At 38.0% G+C, this 18,045-nt stretch overlaps 1 protein-coding gene across 1 annotated transcript in view; it reads left to right on the top strand.

Annotated features, from left to right (window-relative positions):
* Nucleotides 1-18,045, top strand: part of LOC124555608 (proto-oncogene tyrosine-protein kinase ROS) — a 565,849-nt gene that overhangs the window by 332,603 nt on the left and 215,201 nt on the right. The window contains exons 5-6 of the mRNA XM_047129578.1: nucleotides 4,171-4,397; nucleotides 13,572-13,811. Coding sequence (XP_046985534.1) covers nucleotides 4,171-4,397; nucleotides 13,572-13,811 — 467 coding nt within the window. The remainder of the gene's footprint in view (nucleotides 1-4,170; nucleotides 4,398-13,571; nucleotides 13,812-18,045) is intronic.

Genomic DNA, 18,045 nt, shown 5'->3' with positions numbered 1-18,045 from the left:
GTCCTTGCCTTATTTCACCTTAATCATATCAAATGGTGACAGCACTTTCCCTCCATATACCACCATGTTTGGAGACAACCCTGTACTGATGTGGATCTTTAAACTTCTGCAGCAATGACTAATGAAAGATATATATCCTAATCGTTATGGAATGAGTTCACATAGTAATTTAATATCCTTCCAATTGTTCCGTACACCTATTCTGTCCAACTATTTGACTCTAGGTGGAGCGGACTAGTTCTTAATTTCTTCGTGTGTAACAAGTTACATAATACCTTCATCATATCTGATGTGAAGTTTGGTCTGTAATCATCATCTCTGGTACCCCAAACTTTTGTTTCCACCTATTGACGATTGCTTGTGTCACTGCAACTGCTTGTTGGTTCGGCATAAGAATCATCTCTGCGTAGTGAGAGAAGTGATCTGTTAACATCAGCACAAAACGATTCTGCACTGGAGTTGAGTTAAATGGTCCTAACATGCCCCCCCCCCCCCCCCCCCAATCATTTGAGACTGCTTTGACACTTCTGGCAGTCTCTGGAATGGTACTCATTTGTGACTCAAATCTACATGCTGTGCACACTGCACACAATTACCTACATACTGTCCCTTTAACTTAGGCGGCACCACCACCTGCGATCCTACCATAATTACCTTACACAACAGACTGTTACACATTTTGAACTGTGGTTACATCTTGTACAGCTTGCAGTCACTGTCAGCACTCTGCCCTGCTCACCATTCAACAAGGCCATGACCCAGTGCTTGCTCTACTGCTACCTTCTTGCATAATGCATCTACATTTCCATGTTTCTTTCGTAGCTTGTGAAGCACTGTGTAGTCAAACTCACTGAGTCTCAATGCCTACCTTGTTAGTCTGCTGGACAGGTTTTACGACCCTAACAGCCATTTTAGGGCAACATGATCGGTCACTACTTTAAAGTTCTTCTCATAAAAGTAACATCAAAAACACATCATTCCATATATGAGACTAAGCATTTCCTTCTCTGCAACCAAATAGTTTTCATGGCTCTACTAAGATGTCTTGATGCAAAAGTCAAAGGATGTTGCTCATCATAAAACTCTTCACCTAGGACCCTAAAGTGTGATTGTATGCATTGCAAGATTCAGTTCCACAAATGCATCATGGAATTCCTCTGTAGTTCCTCAAACACATCCTGAAATTCCTCTGTCCATACAAACTTTGCACCATTTTTCAGCAGTTGTGTGAGTGGTCATGTTATATCAGCAAACCCTCTTATAAGTTTGCTATAGTAGTTTGAGAGTCCCAAGCATGATTGTAGGTTTTTACCCATCTTTGACAAGACAAAAGTTTGCTATAGTAGTTTGAGAGTCCCAAGAATGATTGTAGGTTTTTACTCATCTTTGACAAGATAAAGTCTCGTACTGCCTCCACCAGTCTTGGACTCATTCTGACCCCTTCTTTACTAATCACGTGTTCTAAGTAGCCTACTTCCTCCAAAACTGAAGGACCCTTATCCATATTCAACATCAGATGTGCAGCCCAAAACCTCTTAAATATCTCTCTCAATCATTACGTATGTTCCTCCATGTCTCTTAAGAACACTATTATATCATCCAGGTAAATTAGATACAGCCAAGGCTTCGACTCCCTCAGTATTCTGTACGACAAATGCTCAAACATCACAGGGGCATTCTTCAGCTCAAAAGGCATTCTCCTATACTGATAAAGGCCTCAGGATAACGAAAAATCTTTCTTTGCTCAGTCTTGTGGAACCAGCTCCATCTGATGGTATCCAATTCTTAAATCCATGGTATAGAAATACCAACAAGTGTCTGGTGCAGTTGTCAGATTGATTATTGTTGCTACAATGGCAGATTATCAAGATTTAAGTGAGTCTGAACGTGGTGTTATAGTTGGCACACAAGCGATGGGACACAGCATTTCCAAGGTAGCAATGAATTGGGGATTTTCCCTTATGACCATTTCACGAGTGTACTGTGAATATCAGGAATTCAATCAAACAGCAAATCTCCAACATCGCTGAAGCTGGAAAAAGATCCTGCAAGAACAATGCAATGATGACTGAAGAGACTTGTTTAACATGTCAGAAGTGCAACCTTTCCACAAATTGCTGTAGATTTCAACACTGGGCCATCAACAAGTATCAGCATGTGAACGATTCAATGAAACATCATCAATATGGGCTTTTGGAGCAGAAGCCCCACTCATGTACCCATGATCACCACAGAACACAAAGCTTTAGGTCTTGCCTGGGCCCGTCAACACTGACATTGTACTGTTGGTGACTAGAAACATGTTGCCTCATTGGACGAGTCTTGTTTCAAATTATATTGCGTGGAGCAGGTATGGAGACAACCTCATGCATCCATGGACCCTGTGTGTCAGCAGGGGACTATTCAATCTGGTGGAGCCTCTATAATGGTACGGGGCGTGTGTGCAGTTGGAGTGATATGGGACCCCTGATATGTCTGGATATGACTCTGACAGGTGATACATACGTAAGCATCCTGTCTGATCACTTGCATCGATTCATGTCCATTGTGGATTCCGACGGACTTCCAGCAGGACAATGCAACACCTCAGTCATCCAGAATTGCTACAGAGTGGCACCAGCTACACTCTTCTGAGTTTAAACACTTCTGCTGGCCACCAAACTCCCCAGACATGAACATTATTGAGCATATTTGGGATGCCTTGCAACGTGCTGTTCAGAAGAGATGTCTACCCCATCATACTCTTACAGATTTATGTACAGTCCTGCAGGATTCATGGTGTCAGTTCCCTCCAGCACTACTTCAGAAATTAGTCAAGTTAATGCCACATTGTGTTGCGGCATTTGTGCATGCTCGTGGGGCCCTACACGATGTTAGGTAGGTGTACCAGTGTCTTTGCCTCTACAGTGTAATTTCTTAATCTAAGATAGCTAAAAGACTCAGGAGATCAATGTTTGAATAGATGCTGTATTTCTGACTCACATAAAACTTTTGATTTACCTAAGCATGGTCAATGAACAGGTATAATACATAAGGAATATTTGACCACGTGATTATGTCTGGATTGATACATTTTTGAATAACATAACTTAGTGTGTAAATCTGACAGGAAAATATCATTTTGGATTTGAGATCTACATTTGCCTTTCATAGGACTTGAGTGGATTCTTTATAGTGTACAGCATGTAAATGATCCTCAACTGTTGCCAGTTCTCTGTGACAATAGTCAGAATATCTGTGACAATAGCCAGTAAAGTTGTTTTCCATGAGGTATAATTATGTGAAAAATATTCCAAAAACTAGAAAATTAGCACTTTGCATAATATCTGTGAGCTGAACATGAACTTAATTATAAGCAAATTTAACTTACTGTACATGAACACTTCAAAAGCGCTACATTTCTTTGACTATTGCATACAGAATGAATCAGTAGTCAGTCATGTAGGTCAGATGTACAGTAATAAATGTTGACAACTATGGAAAATATTGTATCCATTAGAAGGAAAGGCAGGTCGAGACTGCTCAACTGAGAGTTTTGTGGATGTGCAGAAATTCGCTTGCAATTGCACTAGTGTGACTAGTTCTTGGGTTTTTATCAGGTCAGAATGAAAAAATAAATTGACAAAGTATAAAAAAAACCACACACTTAACTGTCAGTTTATCAGCATTTTATGCACACTCTGTAAACGCACAAAAATAAGCACTATATCCAATATGAAAAGTGGCAGTGAAAACACTCCAGAGTTAAGTCTGAGTGTATATTATTGCCTTATACATAAATGATATAATAGTTATCATTTATTGGGTACTATCTGTATATCATATAGGAAGGGGCTAGGTGATAAAAAGATGAAGTATTCTATATTATAAATTACATAGCAGCATGCAGAGTATAAATTCATGTACACTTTCAAATGTGCATTTTGCTCAAATGAGGATGTTGCCTGTGTCTTCTGCCTTTCAAGGCAGCCAACATGTCCACCAGCTTTGCTAGAATGTCAGAATGTGTAGTTTTCAAACAGTGCCAATTTTTCTCAAGTATGATGTACGTGCAATGCCATTTTATGTTATTATGTGGTTTGTATTATATCAAAAATTATTGGAAATATTTATTGATACTTAAAGCTGAATTCAAATTGTAATGTTCTTTCTTTGTGTGGTAACTTGTAGAGAATTTGGGACAATTGCCTGCTCCTGCCCTTGTGGCAGACTCACTAACTGCAACATCCCTGCGACTTGATTGGGATGGTCCACAGCCTCCAAATGCAAGTATCTTCGTGCAGTCGTTTATTGAGGGCTCTTCAGCTCTGCAGTCCTGGCACTACTGTCAGAATCAGACATGGATCTCTCCCTCTACCATTTCAGTAGAAGGCCTCACACCATACACCAAGTACAGAGTGAGCTACTAAACATTTTCCAATTTTTATGTTTCCTTTCTTTGGTAGCTTCAATGCATGATAGCAGTATACATAAATAAGGAAAACAAATAACTGAGAAATATTGTGTTATTTTTAAGAGTATCAGTTTGCTGGTTGCAGTTTCTTTGTCTTATTTGTATGATGATGAAAAAAACCAGGACAGAATATAAATATCTGTATTAGGATAGTTCTTTACTCACTAGACTGAGAAGGCATTTAAAACAGAACACGTGGATCATTCCATGTAAACTCCCCTATGCCTCTGCTCAACCATCTCAGATTTCATTGAAATTTCGTGTGAACATTTGCACATATCCCCAATGAAAATTGGTAAAGTTAAATGTTCATCAAAGTAATACAGACCAAGATATAGTCATTTGTTTGACTCCATGCATGACTTTGCATAGAGTGAGCATGAATTTCTGTTGGCTTTGAGCTGCTATATCTTGGGCAATACTTTGTTGAAAGAATTTAATTTGGGCTGTTTTGCAGAACTTAATGTTTTCTCTCAAGAATAATAATGAAAAGAATTTTACAAGCAATGTACAGCCAGAAAACGTTAGGCAAAATAACCTGAAAACATGTCAAAGTTTGGCTTCTTGACTCTCATTTCATTCACGTCTAACTAGTTTTTGTAAAAACATCAAAAATGCAGTATTTTCAACATGATTTTGCAAAAAACTACATTCTATAAAACTCTAAAAACTGGTCTCATTGAAATACCATGGTTTCAATTGCTAAACAATGTGTATTTGATAGTCCAATGTGGGCTAACGATGCTAGATAATTTGAATCAAAATGAGTGTGAAAATCATGCCGTGAAGAAAATGTGATCTTCAGGTTCTTATATCTCATAGAGTAAATGCATGCTGAAAATTAAACTTAATATGAAATGGCTTGGTAGCATGAGGATGTGGAATATAAAATTTCATTCACCCACAATTTTCGAGTAGTCTACAAGTTTGTCGAAAAGATGATTTTTGTTAAAGGATGAAAAGAACGTATATTTGACATTTTCTTTTTGCAAATACTGTCTTGTATTAATATTTCAAAACCAGTCTCATTTGAAACAACATGTTTTAAGCACCCCCCCCCCTTCCCCCACACCCCTAGAACAGTGGGCTTAATTTCCAGCGTGGGCTAAGAATGTTACATAAATTGTGTCAAAGCAGCCAGGAAAATGATGCTGCGAATAAAGTTTTAAATTTTAAACTTTCCTGGCAGATTAAAACGGTGTGCCGCACCAAGACTTGAACTCAGGACCTTTGCCTTTTGCGGGCAAGTACTCTACCAACTGAGCTACCCAAGCTTGTAAAGGCAAAGGTCCCGAGTTCGAGTCTCGGTCCAGCACACAGTTTTAATCTGCCAGGAAAGTTTCATATCAGCGTACACTCCGCTGCAGAGAGAAAATCTCATTCAGGTTTTAAATTTGGTTTCTCATATCTCATTGTCCGTGTTTCAGTGCATGTGGTTTCTGATTTTAAATTGGCAGATAATATCTCATTATATTTTAGTGGGCCATGGTGACATTGTCATGACCCGTTCAAGAACATGAACTGACAACCCCTTCGTCATAGGGGTCATACAATACCAGACACAAATGTGTGTCTTCATCCAGGTTTCCAAGCCAATAACAATGTTTAATTTAGCTTCCAAAGCCTTGTTCTGGTACCTGCCTTGCAAAGCCATTTGCTAAGTAGCTTATCTCTGATTATCAAATCTGTATGAGTATCTCACATAGGTGTCAAGCAAAAGTAATATCGGTTTTTATTTTAAGCTTCTTAACATTGCAGTTCACATTTTTCGAAATTTTTGAGCCACTTTCTGCCATTCATTATATGGAAATTGATACAGTTGGTCAGGATGATATTGGAGGAAAAGAGTGTGTGGAAATGAGTTGTTTGTTGTTCTGGTACTCTACAAGCATCTTGTTTTTTGGACCAATAAAATGAATGATCTGAGCACTGAGAATGCGTAAATTTTATCAGAGTATCATTTTGTTCCATTGATATGTCAATAATATTGCTATTTCACTCTTCATTATGATACATAGAGGCAGTGTAACAGCCAGGCAACCATCCTGTCAACTTGAGGCGTAGCATGGCTGCTGACAACAAAATTTATTGCTGACAACAAAATTTATTTTGTCATTAGAAACTTTTCTGATGTGAATTGAGCCTGGGTCAGGTGGTACAAATTGGTGATGTTCTCTCATACGGAAAATCATGCTGCTTTCTTGCCATCTTATTTCTCAAAAATTTTGGATTTCTTAGATTTCTTGTTTTGGAATGTATGTATATTTGATGCTGTGTACACTTTGCCACAAAAGTTGAACAAATCTTCTGGTGTCAATGTTTGATTCGATGGGGCCTTTGTAGGCTTGTGTTGAGTAGCCAATTGCTTGGTTGTGCCACCAATCCTATCACACAGAAATTTCTGTGACTGGTACTAAAAATGTTACCTTCCATATAGACACTGAAACTGTTTTTGTTGCTACACAGATTAACAAAATTCTTATAATTTTTACATTGTGCAGCTGAGATACAACTGAAATAATATATTTCAGTGATCTTTGAGTTGACAAAAAACCGTTCAATTTTCAAATAAACACATGTACAGTTACTGTATCATGTTGTAAGTGATCTGAAATAATGTAACAATGAACACTTCACAACATTCCCTTGTTGACATAATAACCTACAAAAGGATGTAATGTAGCTTGTGAATTTTCACAAAGAAACCCCTGAGCAGAGTCTTGAACAACAAACTAATAATTTTTAATAAGCCTTTGGAACCTAAATTAAAAGACCACATCACAGGCTTTGGAACCTCAATAAAGAAACCCACCTGCTGCTAGTACTGCATGACACTTTGGGGATTGGGTTACCAATTAATGTTCTTGAACAGGTAGTGACAGTGTCACCATGGACCACCACAATATTGTGAGATATTACTTGTCAGTTTAAAAACAGAAACCATATGTAATGAAATGCAGATAACATGCTGGTGCAATGTAACCTGTTCCTGTGGTACATTCCCAAACTTTGTCCATCATTATCTGGTACTGTTAGCATACATTGAATAACAGAAAGTGATTGTATAGGTACTTGAAAACATGGTCTTTCCAGTTGTGATCAGTTTCGAATCAGTAATAGAACACAAATTTTCCAAAAGCACCCTAAAAGTAATCTATTTTTGTAATTTTTATGGAAATAAAAAATGAACTGATTTTGTAGCAGTGTGGAAAGCGGTATGTGAATAATATGTTATATTGGAAAACCTTACACTGCTTAGTTGTTGTTCCAAAATTTCATGTTTATCATGTACTTAATCAAGGAGATGTAAGAAACCAAAGTTAAAACTTTATTCACAGTGCAATTTTTCCAGCTACTTTGTCACAATTTATGTAACATTGTTAGCCCATGTTAGAAATTAAACCCACTGTTCCAGGGGAGAGGTGGTGGGCTCAAAACATGTTATTTAAAACGAGACTGGTTTTGCAGCAGTAAAATAAAGTGGTTTTTGTAAAAGACATGTCAAATACATCCTATTGTGTTTTAAGTTTAATGCTTATTTTACTCTACAAGATATCTGAATCCGAAGTTTACATTTTTTTGGGTGCCCTTTTAGCATTCAACTTTGATTCAAATTATCTAGCAATATTAGCCCGCATTGATTAATCAAATTAACTTTGTTTTGTGGTTAAAACCAAGGTCTTTCTAATGAGTACAGTTTGGACAGTTTTACAGAACATAGTTTCTTGCAAAGTCAGGTTGAAAATACCTCGTTGTTGATGTTTTTATAAAATCTTCAAATTTGCTCTTAATTTATTCGGTGTAAGAAAGTGATATGTAAATGAAACTTTGTATTTGAGGACCTTGTATTGTTAGGTCACTGCATGCCAAGTTTAATGTTCATCATACCTTTAATCCCTGAGATATAAGAATCTAAATTTTGACATTTTTTTTTGTGCCATCATTTTTGGGAGATTTTGCCTAAAATCTTCTGGCTGAATATCACTTGTAAAATTCTTTTCATTATTATTCTTTAGAGAATGCATTAAGTTGTACAAGATGGTGAAATTTCATTTCTTTCAGCAGAGTAAAGCCCAATATATAACAGCTGAGCTGCCAGAAATTCACGTTCGCTCTGCACAAAGATACACGTATTCCAACAAATGACTATCTCAGGGAGTATTGCTTCAGTGAATGTTAAACTTTACCGATGTGTTTGGGGACATCTGCAAATGTGCACATAAAATTTCATTGGAATCCTTGATGGTCAAACAGGAAAATGTTCTGAGATTAGTGATTTGACATGGAATAATCTGCATGTATGTGTAAAGGAAGTTTACTAGTGGGGCTGTTTGACAAAGTCCTCATTTAGAAAGTCACCTCTCTCTCTCTCTCTCTCTCTCTCTCTCTCTCTCTCTCTCTCTCTGTGTGTGTGTGTGTGTGTGTGTGTGTGTGTGTGTGTGTGTGTGTGTGGGTGGGTGGGTGGGTGAGGTGGGTGGGTGGGTGTGCGTGCGTCTGTGTGTGCCAGCCTGCCTGTGTGCTTTTCGAAGAAGGACCAAGAAATAAAGCTAGGTGATGGTTGTCCTTTCATGTAAAAAAGTCATTTAAGTGTTTTTCATAAACAAAAATGAAATCTAATAATTTTTTCATAATGCGGGGCCACAGTCATAATATATTTCTTTAAAGACAGTACCACCATTAATCTGTTGTGTATTTACAGTATTACTTTTACACTTACACAATTATGATTTTGGCTTCGAAGTGCCATTATCTGTTTTAAGTGTAAAAAATGGTAGTATGTCATCATAGGCAATTTATAACACTTAAAACACTTGATAATGGCACTTTGAAGCCGAAATCATGATTGTGTAAGTGTAAATGTAACACTGTAAATAAACAACAGTCTAGTGGCAATACTGACTTTAAAGAAAAAAATTGACATGTTTAATAAAAATCATAACTGCAGGAGTTACATACCCATATTGCAAGGAAAGGAAACAGTATGAAATACAGTGAAGTACAACAAAGTAACACAGCATATAATGGTGGCTACCTTACACAATACTGTCAGCTAGCTAATGTTGTCTGCAGCCAAAAACAAAGTACTATTGGTCAAAGCCTTCTGACTTCTACCATTTCAGGGGTAGGGAGTGGGTCAACCAATTTAAAGTTAGCATATTGTGTGTGCCTGTCTACTGCTCTATGTCTCCTCAGTTTAAGAACTATTGGTATATTTTTTTTTAAATTTATTTATTATGTATTGCCGGTCCCAAGCCCGGATGAGAAAGGAGGAGGGTTAGAGGATGGGCCAACCCCCCATCCTCTGTAAAAAAAGATTCTGGTTAAAGAAAAAGACAAAAGGAAAAACTGGACGGATCAAAATGGTGACGAAACTGGATACGTAAATGGATTTTCTGGATTTAGAATTGGAACATGGAATGTAAGGTCAATCATGACGGGGGGAATGAAACAACTTGGAGGAGAACTGAGTAAATATCAATGCATAGTGGCAGCAATTCAAGAAACAAGACTTCCTCAGGGTGTTATGAAGATTGGAGTTACTCACACGCTCTTTAACAGCAATGAGCTAAGCCCAGCCTGGACTTCTGGAGTTGGTTTTGCTGTACACAATAAAATGATATCGGCTGTCAACAAATGGTCTCCTGTAAACGACCGAATCTGTTGGATGATTTTACACGCTAAACCATATAAGATCTGCCTAGTCAACTGTCATGCCCCATCAGAGGATGCCGATGAAGAAACAAAGAATAACTTCTATCTAGAACTAGAGAATGTAGTAGACAAACTCCCAAGACACTCAATTCAGTTGATAATGGGAGACTTCAATGCCCAAGTGGGAAGAGAAGTGCAGTATCGTCCAACGATAGGGCCTGATAGTATCCATGAAACAAGCAACGAGAATGGTATCAAATTAATTAACCTTGCCGATACAAGGAGAATGATCGTTAGAAGCACATACTTCCCCCGCAAAGCAGTGCATAAAGTAACCTGGGTATCCCCAGATGGAAGTACGATGAACCAGATCGATCACGTTCTTGTTGACCGAAGACATCATTGTAGTGTCGAGCATGTAAGATCCTTTCGCGGGGCAGATATGAATTCAGACCATTTCTTAGTGGTAGTCAAACTACGTCTGAAACTTTCAACCATGTGGAGAAGAAATTCTGAAATGATGGTCCGCTTCGACAAGAATAAGTTGAAAGATGTAGAAGTGAGACAGCGCTATCAAGAAAAAATTGCAGAACATCTCACAATAACAGAGAACCCTACCAGTGTGGAGAACGCATGGATGCTGCTGAGGAATGCAGTGTTAGAAAGTGCAAATGAAGAACTAGTTTGCGATGCAAAACGAAGAAGTAAACCTTGGTTCGATGAACAATGTCGAGAATCTGTTGAGATTAGATCAGCGAAGAGGATAAAATGGCTACAGCAACTCTCGGAAGAAGCAAGGGTAGCTTACTACGAAGCGAGGCGTAACACGGACCAACTCATGAGAAAGAAGAAACGGGACCACCACAAAAGTCTGTTGATTGCAGTCGAAGAAGCAAAGTCGTCACGCTCGTTTTTCCAGGCCTCAAGATTCGCCAGAGGCGCATACAGACAACGTACATTGGTCCTAACGAATGAGACGGGTGAAGTTGTACCGCCAGAAGAGCAAGCAACCCTATTTAAAAAACATTTTGAAAACCTATTGAATCCCGACAACCCACCAGTAGGGACAACACAGACGGATGCCCGTTTTGACAGAGTTGAAGTCCCTGAACCATCTGAGGAAGAAATCAGTGTTGCCCTAAAAGCACTCAAGAACAACAAGGCTCCAGGAGGTAGTGGTATCACAGCTGAGATGCTTCGCTTGGGAGGGGAAACACTGGTGGGTGCTTTGAAACGATTAATTTCTACCATCTGGGAAGCAGAAGTTATTCCTGAGGAATGGAAGGGAGCAATCATATGTCCCATATTCAAGAAGGGAGATGCTACTCATGTATCCAACTACCGAGGGATTTCGTTACTTGAAATTGGCTACAAAGTTTTTACAACACTGCTACTAAACCGCATGAAACCACTGGCTGAAGGAATTGTAGGGACCTATCAATGTGGGTTCGTTGCTGGACGATCGACAATTGATCACATATTTACTCTGAGGCAGTTGATAGAAAAATTCTACGAATTCAATAAGGATCTACACCTCATCTTCATTGATTTTCGACAAGCTTATGACAGCATTGACCGCGCCACGTTATGGGAAACGTTAGAGGAACTTGGCATCCCATCAAAATACATCCGCTTAATTGCTGCTTGCTACTCTCAGTCTACGGCCCAAGTGCGGTTTGGTAATCAACTATCACCATCATTCAGTATACAAAATGGATTGAGACAAGGAGATCCATTGGCGCCAATATTATTCAATTTGGCCCTGGAAAAAGTAAGCCGTGACACTTGTCGAACCAGAGAGATGGAGATGGTGGGAGCAGACACAATCTTGGCATTTGCTGATGATGTTGTGATCCTTGGCGACACTCTAGAGCAAGTACGCAGGGATACTTCCCGATTCCTCCACAATGCAGAGAAAATTGGGCTGGTGGTGAACGAGGAAAAAACTAAATATCTTGTTGTATCACGCCGCCGAGATCTCCCTCCTTCCATTGATGTCGACAGGCATACCTTCGAACGAGTTGAAGAGTTCAAGTACCTGGGCTCCATACTAACAAATAGAAGTGAAGTAACGAAAGAAGTACAGCAACGTATAACAAATGCTAATCGCATGTTCTTTAGCCTGAACAATCTTTTCAGATCTCGGCTGATATCGCAGAAGAACAAGATCCACCTATACACGACACTGGTGAGACCAGTACTTTTATACGGCTGTGAAACTTGGGCAACATCAGCAACAGCAGAAGAAGCAATATGTGCATTTGAAAGGAAGGTACTTCGGAAGATATATGGACCCATCTACAATGCCATGGAAGGTAAATGGGAACGAAGAAAAAAAGAAGATTTATACCAGCGGTATGGAAAGCCACACATTGGACGAATATTGGCGCAGAAGAGACTCCAATGGTTTGGCCACATCCTACGGGCAGACGGATCCCTTCCAAACAGAGTCCTCCACTCTCAACCCACAGGAAAACGCCCTAGAGGACGCCCAAGAACTCGATGGAAGGATAGGATAACAACGATCCTGAAAGAAGTGGAACCAGCAGCCGTGGAGGAGGACGCCAACGACCGGATGAGATGGACTGCCATCTGCAACAGCTCCCTCCTCTCGTGTAATTGACAGACACTGCGTGTGTGTTTTTTTTTTGTTTTTTTGTTTCTGTAATGTATCCCTCTTGCCTTTTAAACCTTTGATTGAATGCCCTGTTTATTTTTTCGTTTTTCTTTAAGCTGTAATGTACATATGTAACTTTTACTACTGTATAGAGTACTTTTGTAAGTCTTTTTGTCTTCACTTTTCCTTTTGTTCTTCTTGCTGTAGGCCTTAAAGGCCCGATAAGGCAATAAATGATGATGATGATGATGATGATGTATAGTGATGAAGCTGATAATTGTAGGTTACTCATGTTGCAATAGAGAAACATATTTTATGAAATATTGTGACAATTACTGTAAATGGTTTTTGTTAATTACAAGTAATTTAGTACTATTAATATCTGAATAAAGTAGTTTGTGCATAAGCTTTCAGTTATTTACAAGACTTCCTATGATAAGCTTATAAAGTTGAAAAATTATAATACACCTTTAATAAAATTGGCAGAATTAGAAAACCAGCACAGTAACATGCTTAATAAATGTATTTGGAAGCTGTCAACCTATGTCCTTTGAAAATTCGGTTTCACTTTACCTACCTCTTTCCTGTTCATGAGTAGCGCCGAATTTTTTGTCAGTGGTTCCTCTTATCAGACACTTAAACTTGATTTATTGCAACATCAAGTTCCAATGACTTTTTTCAAGAATTATGAGATTGTACCTCTCAGTTAATCTTGTTATATGATTGTAACATAATTAAATTGAAAGTAATTTCAAAATAATTTAACAAAGAAATTACAAATTCTGTGCATGTTCTGTATTGCTTGAGTTGAAGTGGAAGTAACAGAATTTTTTAAATTTTTTGTTACAGTTTCGGATTGCACTTCTTCTATCACCTCACTTTAGTGAGCCAGTGACATCAGAACCAAGTGTGGTCATCAGTACACTCCCAGCTGGTGTACCATCATCACCGCCACAAATTGTGAGAGCAACAGCTGTTGACAGTAGCCGCATCTCTGTGTCATGGCAGCCCGGTCCCTTTCCCAATGGACCTGTCTTGTCTTATGTGTTACATATCAGCGAAGTGCTAGGGGGCTATTCTGCCCTCAAGGTGAGGTGAAGAGGACCACAAAAGCATGCACACAAGATCTCCTGCACGACAGCGTTTCTTCACTGTTTGAGAAGAATAAACTTTTCTGGCACATTTCCAATCTATTACTTCCACTAACTCTAATCTCTCCTGCAGCCATGGGACTGAGAGAAAAATTGTGTTACCAAAGTATCAAGGTTTAATTGCAAAATGCTGGACGTAGAATTATCTTGTGTGAGAGCATTCCTAAGCTATGTGAAGCAGATTATAAGTAACTTGAAGAAGCAGCAGTGATTAGTGACTTAATCATGCAACAGATGTTTTAGAAAATGTACTGTGGCCATATGCCAATAGTAATCAGGGGAGAATGTTTTGTCATATTCATGAGAATTGATATCATAGGGGTACAGACCATTGAAGACAATGAGATATCAAGCTGGAGAAGTGTTTCAAACTGCAGTCTAATGGGGAAAAGAATTGAAGTAGAAATGGAAAGAGAAATGTGAGGAAAGCAGTGATCTGTAAATGTAATGTCATTGACATGCGTGAAGGGAATGTGGGGCCAAAGTTAAGCAGAAAAGTTTCACCTTCTTCAAGCAGATTATTAATATTGGAAATGTTTTAGAAGTTTCTCAAGAAAAAGTGATTTAGACGAGATATCTGTATGGTGTAAAAGTGGCAATTGGATCTCAAAAGTGTGAAGTCATCCACATAAGTACTAAATGGAATCCATTAAATTTTGGTTATGTGGTAAATCACATAAATGTAAAGGCTGTAAATTCAACTGAATACTTAGAGATTACAGTTACGAATAATGTAAATTGGAGTGATCACATGAATAATGTTGTGGGGAAAGCAAACCAAAGACCCACACCAGATAGGAATGACAGAGGACATAAAAAAAAATTCAAAGAAGGGCAACTCATTTTCTATTATTCCAAAATAAGGGAAAGAATTCCGCAGATATGATACATGAACTGGAGTGGGAATCATTAAAACAAAGGCGATTTTTTTGCAGCAGGATCTTCTCATGAAATTTCAATGAACAACTTTCCCCTCTGAGTATGAAAATATTTTTCTAGCAGCCACCAACATAGGGAGAAATTATCATCATAATAAAATAAGAGAAATCAGAGCTCGCAAGGAAAGATATAAGTGTTCATTTTTCCCACACGCTGTTCGAGAGTGGAACGGTAGAGAGATAGCTTGAAGGTGGTTCGATGAAACTACTCCTAGACACTTAATTGTGAATTCAATTTTAAGAATGCACCATTGGAAAATATTATTTAATTGTGTGCAATATTTGTAAGCTGTAACAGTTATCTATTTCTTTGAGACAGACAAGAACCAGCTTCTGAAACAGTAATAACTGGGGCAATGCTCTCTCTCTCTCTCTCTCTCTCTCTCTCTCTATCTATCTATCTATCTATCTCTCTCTCCCATCTTTGTCTCACACACACACAAATTATGGGGCCACTCATATTAGTAAAACCATTGAATAAACAGGCATTATTAGAGATTTGTGGGTGCTGACACGTATTTTGTAGGGTATGACTGTATGAAAAATGAATCTTTTTGGTGAAATAGGAAGAATTCTTCTCATTTTGGTTTCATAAATTTAACAAACCTGATTTTTTTTAAATTTAGTCTATTCGTCTGTAAAAAGAAATAAAATAGACAGTAGGAATAATGGGTATAATGTGTAGTTTCTATAGTGAAGGGAGGAACATCACACCATCTTGGCATCAGATTATGAAAGAGAAATGGTACAGAAAAGGAATCAGAAATAACAGTTAACTGATTGCCAATGTTCCAAATTGAAGGTAGTAAAAATGAACTGCCAAAAATTGATAGGTCAAAAGTAAATGTTGGACTTACTTTAAGGTGCCACAAGATGCAAATGGAAAAAATAGCAAATGTAGTGAAAAACAGAAAAATATTAAAAGGATATGGGTGTGGGAAATGCATAAAAAATAAAGAAAGAAGGAACACATAAAAAAAGAAGACATGTTCTCATATAGCAGCTAAGAGAGAATACAGATTGTAAATACAAAAGGGGAAGAAGAAAGACTTTGGAGGAGGTTGAAGAAGTTCAGAGGGAATAAAAAGGCAGGTGGGTGGTACAAGGAGTAAAAATGCAGATGGATGGTAAGAATTGAGTTTTGGGATCTACCTCTAATATCTGGAGTTCAGAAGTTCCAATGTAAAAGACGCAGTCTATGTTGTTCAATTGATGAAATAGATACTTGAATCCCTACCCACTCTGTAAAAGGATTTTAAATGTTCCAGATGTAGAAAGGATGCATTTGTCATTACTGAGAGCTTTGTCCTTATAATAAACTGGAAGTACTTACAAATCAATTGGAGGATCATGTGTTCTTCTTGCTCACATGTTTTCGTCTCCCAGATTATGTTTATTTTTCTAGTGATGAAGATGAATTGTGTGGTATTGGCAGGGTACTTAAGGTAGTTTTACAATGGGTCCACTCATATGAGTAAAGGCATTGGATAAAAAGGCATTATTAGGGATTTTTGGGTTGTGGCAAGTGGTTTGCAGGGCATGGCTGGATGGAAAATGGATATTTTTGGAGAAATAGGGAGAATTCTTCTCATTTTGGCTCCAGGAGATGACTAAAGGTTTCGACCTTAACAAAAACAGCTATCAATATATTATACTCTGGGATGCTCATATGTATTGTATAGCTTGGGTTTAGCCATTCTGATTTGAGGAATATACTCACAGAACAGTTCTCTTGGATAGTTCCAGAACTCCAGTGTATTCATGAAGTTGCTGGTGTACTTATGGAGAAGGCCAGAATCATAATAGATATGTCTCCTTAGTTACTTTTATGCATTTAGACTTAGCTCTCGTATTTGACATAAGGGTTTTTCATTCTCATTATTTATACTTCAGAATGTTACTCTCTGCCGCTAGATCATTGTTACTTCCAATATGAGTCCATGTTCTCCCTTCATCCAGAACTCATATTAACTTTCATACTATGGTAACTGTCCAAAAACGCAGATATACTGCTCGATTTTCTGCGGGAGAATACTTGAGGGACCATCAATTTGGTGATAGTGAGTGGCAGTTTGGAAAGTTATTGCCACCTTCCAGTTGGTGTTCAAGATGTCAGAGTCTAAAGAAACAAAATGTGTAGTAATGATGTAGGTAATCAAACCTCGAGATGATAAGGATTGCAACCAGTGAGCTACAGTGTTTTACTTCCTTTCCTGAGATAGACTCTTGTGGAAGGCATTGACAAGGAAGACAGTGTGAGATGCTTGCATTTTTTAAAGTCATGTGGCATCTGGAAATAGTGTGAATAAGGAAAAACATTGATTTGTGGGTAGTGGAGGAATGTAGGTATTATCAAACTTGTGGTAGAAGTTCTTGGATTTTGCAGTGGAAGTACCACCTGTGGTGGTTATCCTCAGATCTGTTGTGGATCGAACTGCTTCCTCTTGCCAAGCATGACATGACCCTCTACTCTTCGTGTTGCCATTTGGAACCTGAAACAGTGTTATATTGTAGCCACATGAGAAAAAATATTATTTCACTCTTTAGGTGAAACAGAACTTATCATATATGTACATCTTACGAATTTTCCTATTTTACTGATGTTTTGTTCTTGTGACAAAGAAGGTTTTCAAAAGTTTCGAAAGCAAGAGATTTAACTGTTTCTTTTAGCAAATATATCTTTCAGCACTACACCGGTAGTTCCTGTTTCAGTAGCTGCTAAGTAAATTGCTGTCTTCAAATAATGTTAGCATTTGTCAGATGTTTTCACCAAGTGATTTCATATTTTTTACATAAAAAGCTGAGTAAGCTTGTGAACTTCAATTAAGCTGTTTGGTATATTTGTTATGCAGGCTGGAAAGGGGATAGAGAATTTTTAACTTATTCTCTTAACGTATGATTTATTGTAACATTCTCGTCTACTAACTGCTCTTATTGTTATTATATTCTTTATTTGTTTAACCAGTGCAAAATGCCAACTTCCTTCACTATGATTATGGTCCCTCATTACTCCAGTTTTTTTTTTAAATTACTACTTTTGATTGAGTTAATAGTTTAATTTGAATGGAGTTAAACTGAAATAGATAAATTACATAAAATAAAATTTAGCAAGCTACACTGTTAAGGACGTTTAACAGAACACTAGAACGGAGTTTAAAAAAAGGAAAAAAAAAATCATCAGAGCTTCTCCACTTTCAGTAAAATGCTGAAATTCCCACCCTGTTCACACACTGT

The sequence above is a fragment of the Schistocerca americana genome, chromosome X (assembly GCF_021461395.2).
Source record: "Schistocerca americana isolate TAMUIC-IGC-003095 chromosome X, iqSchAmer2.1, whole genome shotgun sequence".
Lineage (NCBI taxonomy): Eukaryota > Metazoa > Arthropoda > Insecta > Orthoptera > Acrididae > Schistocerca > Schistocerca americana.
This window is presented reverse-complemented; position numbering and strand designations above follow the sequence as displayed.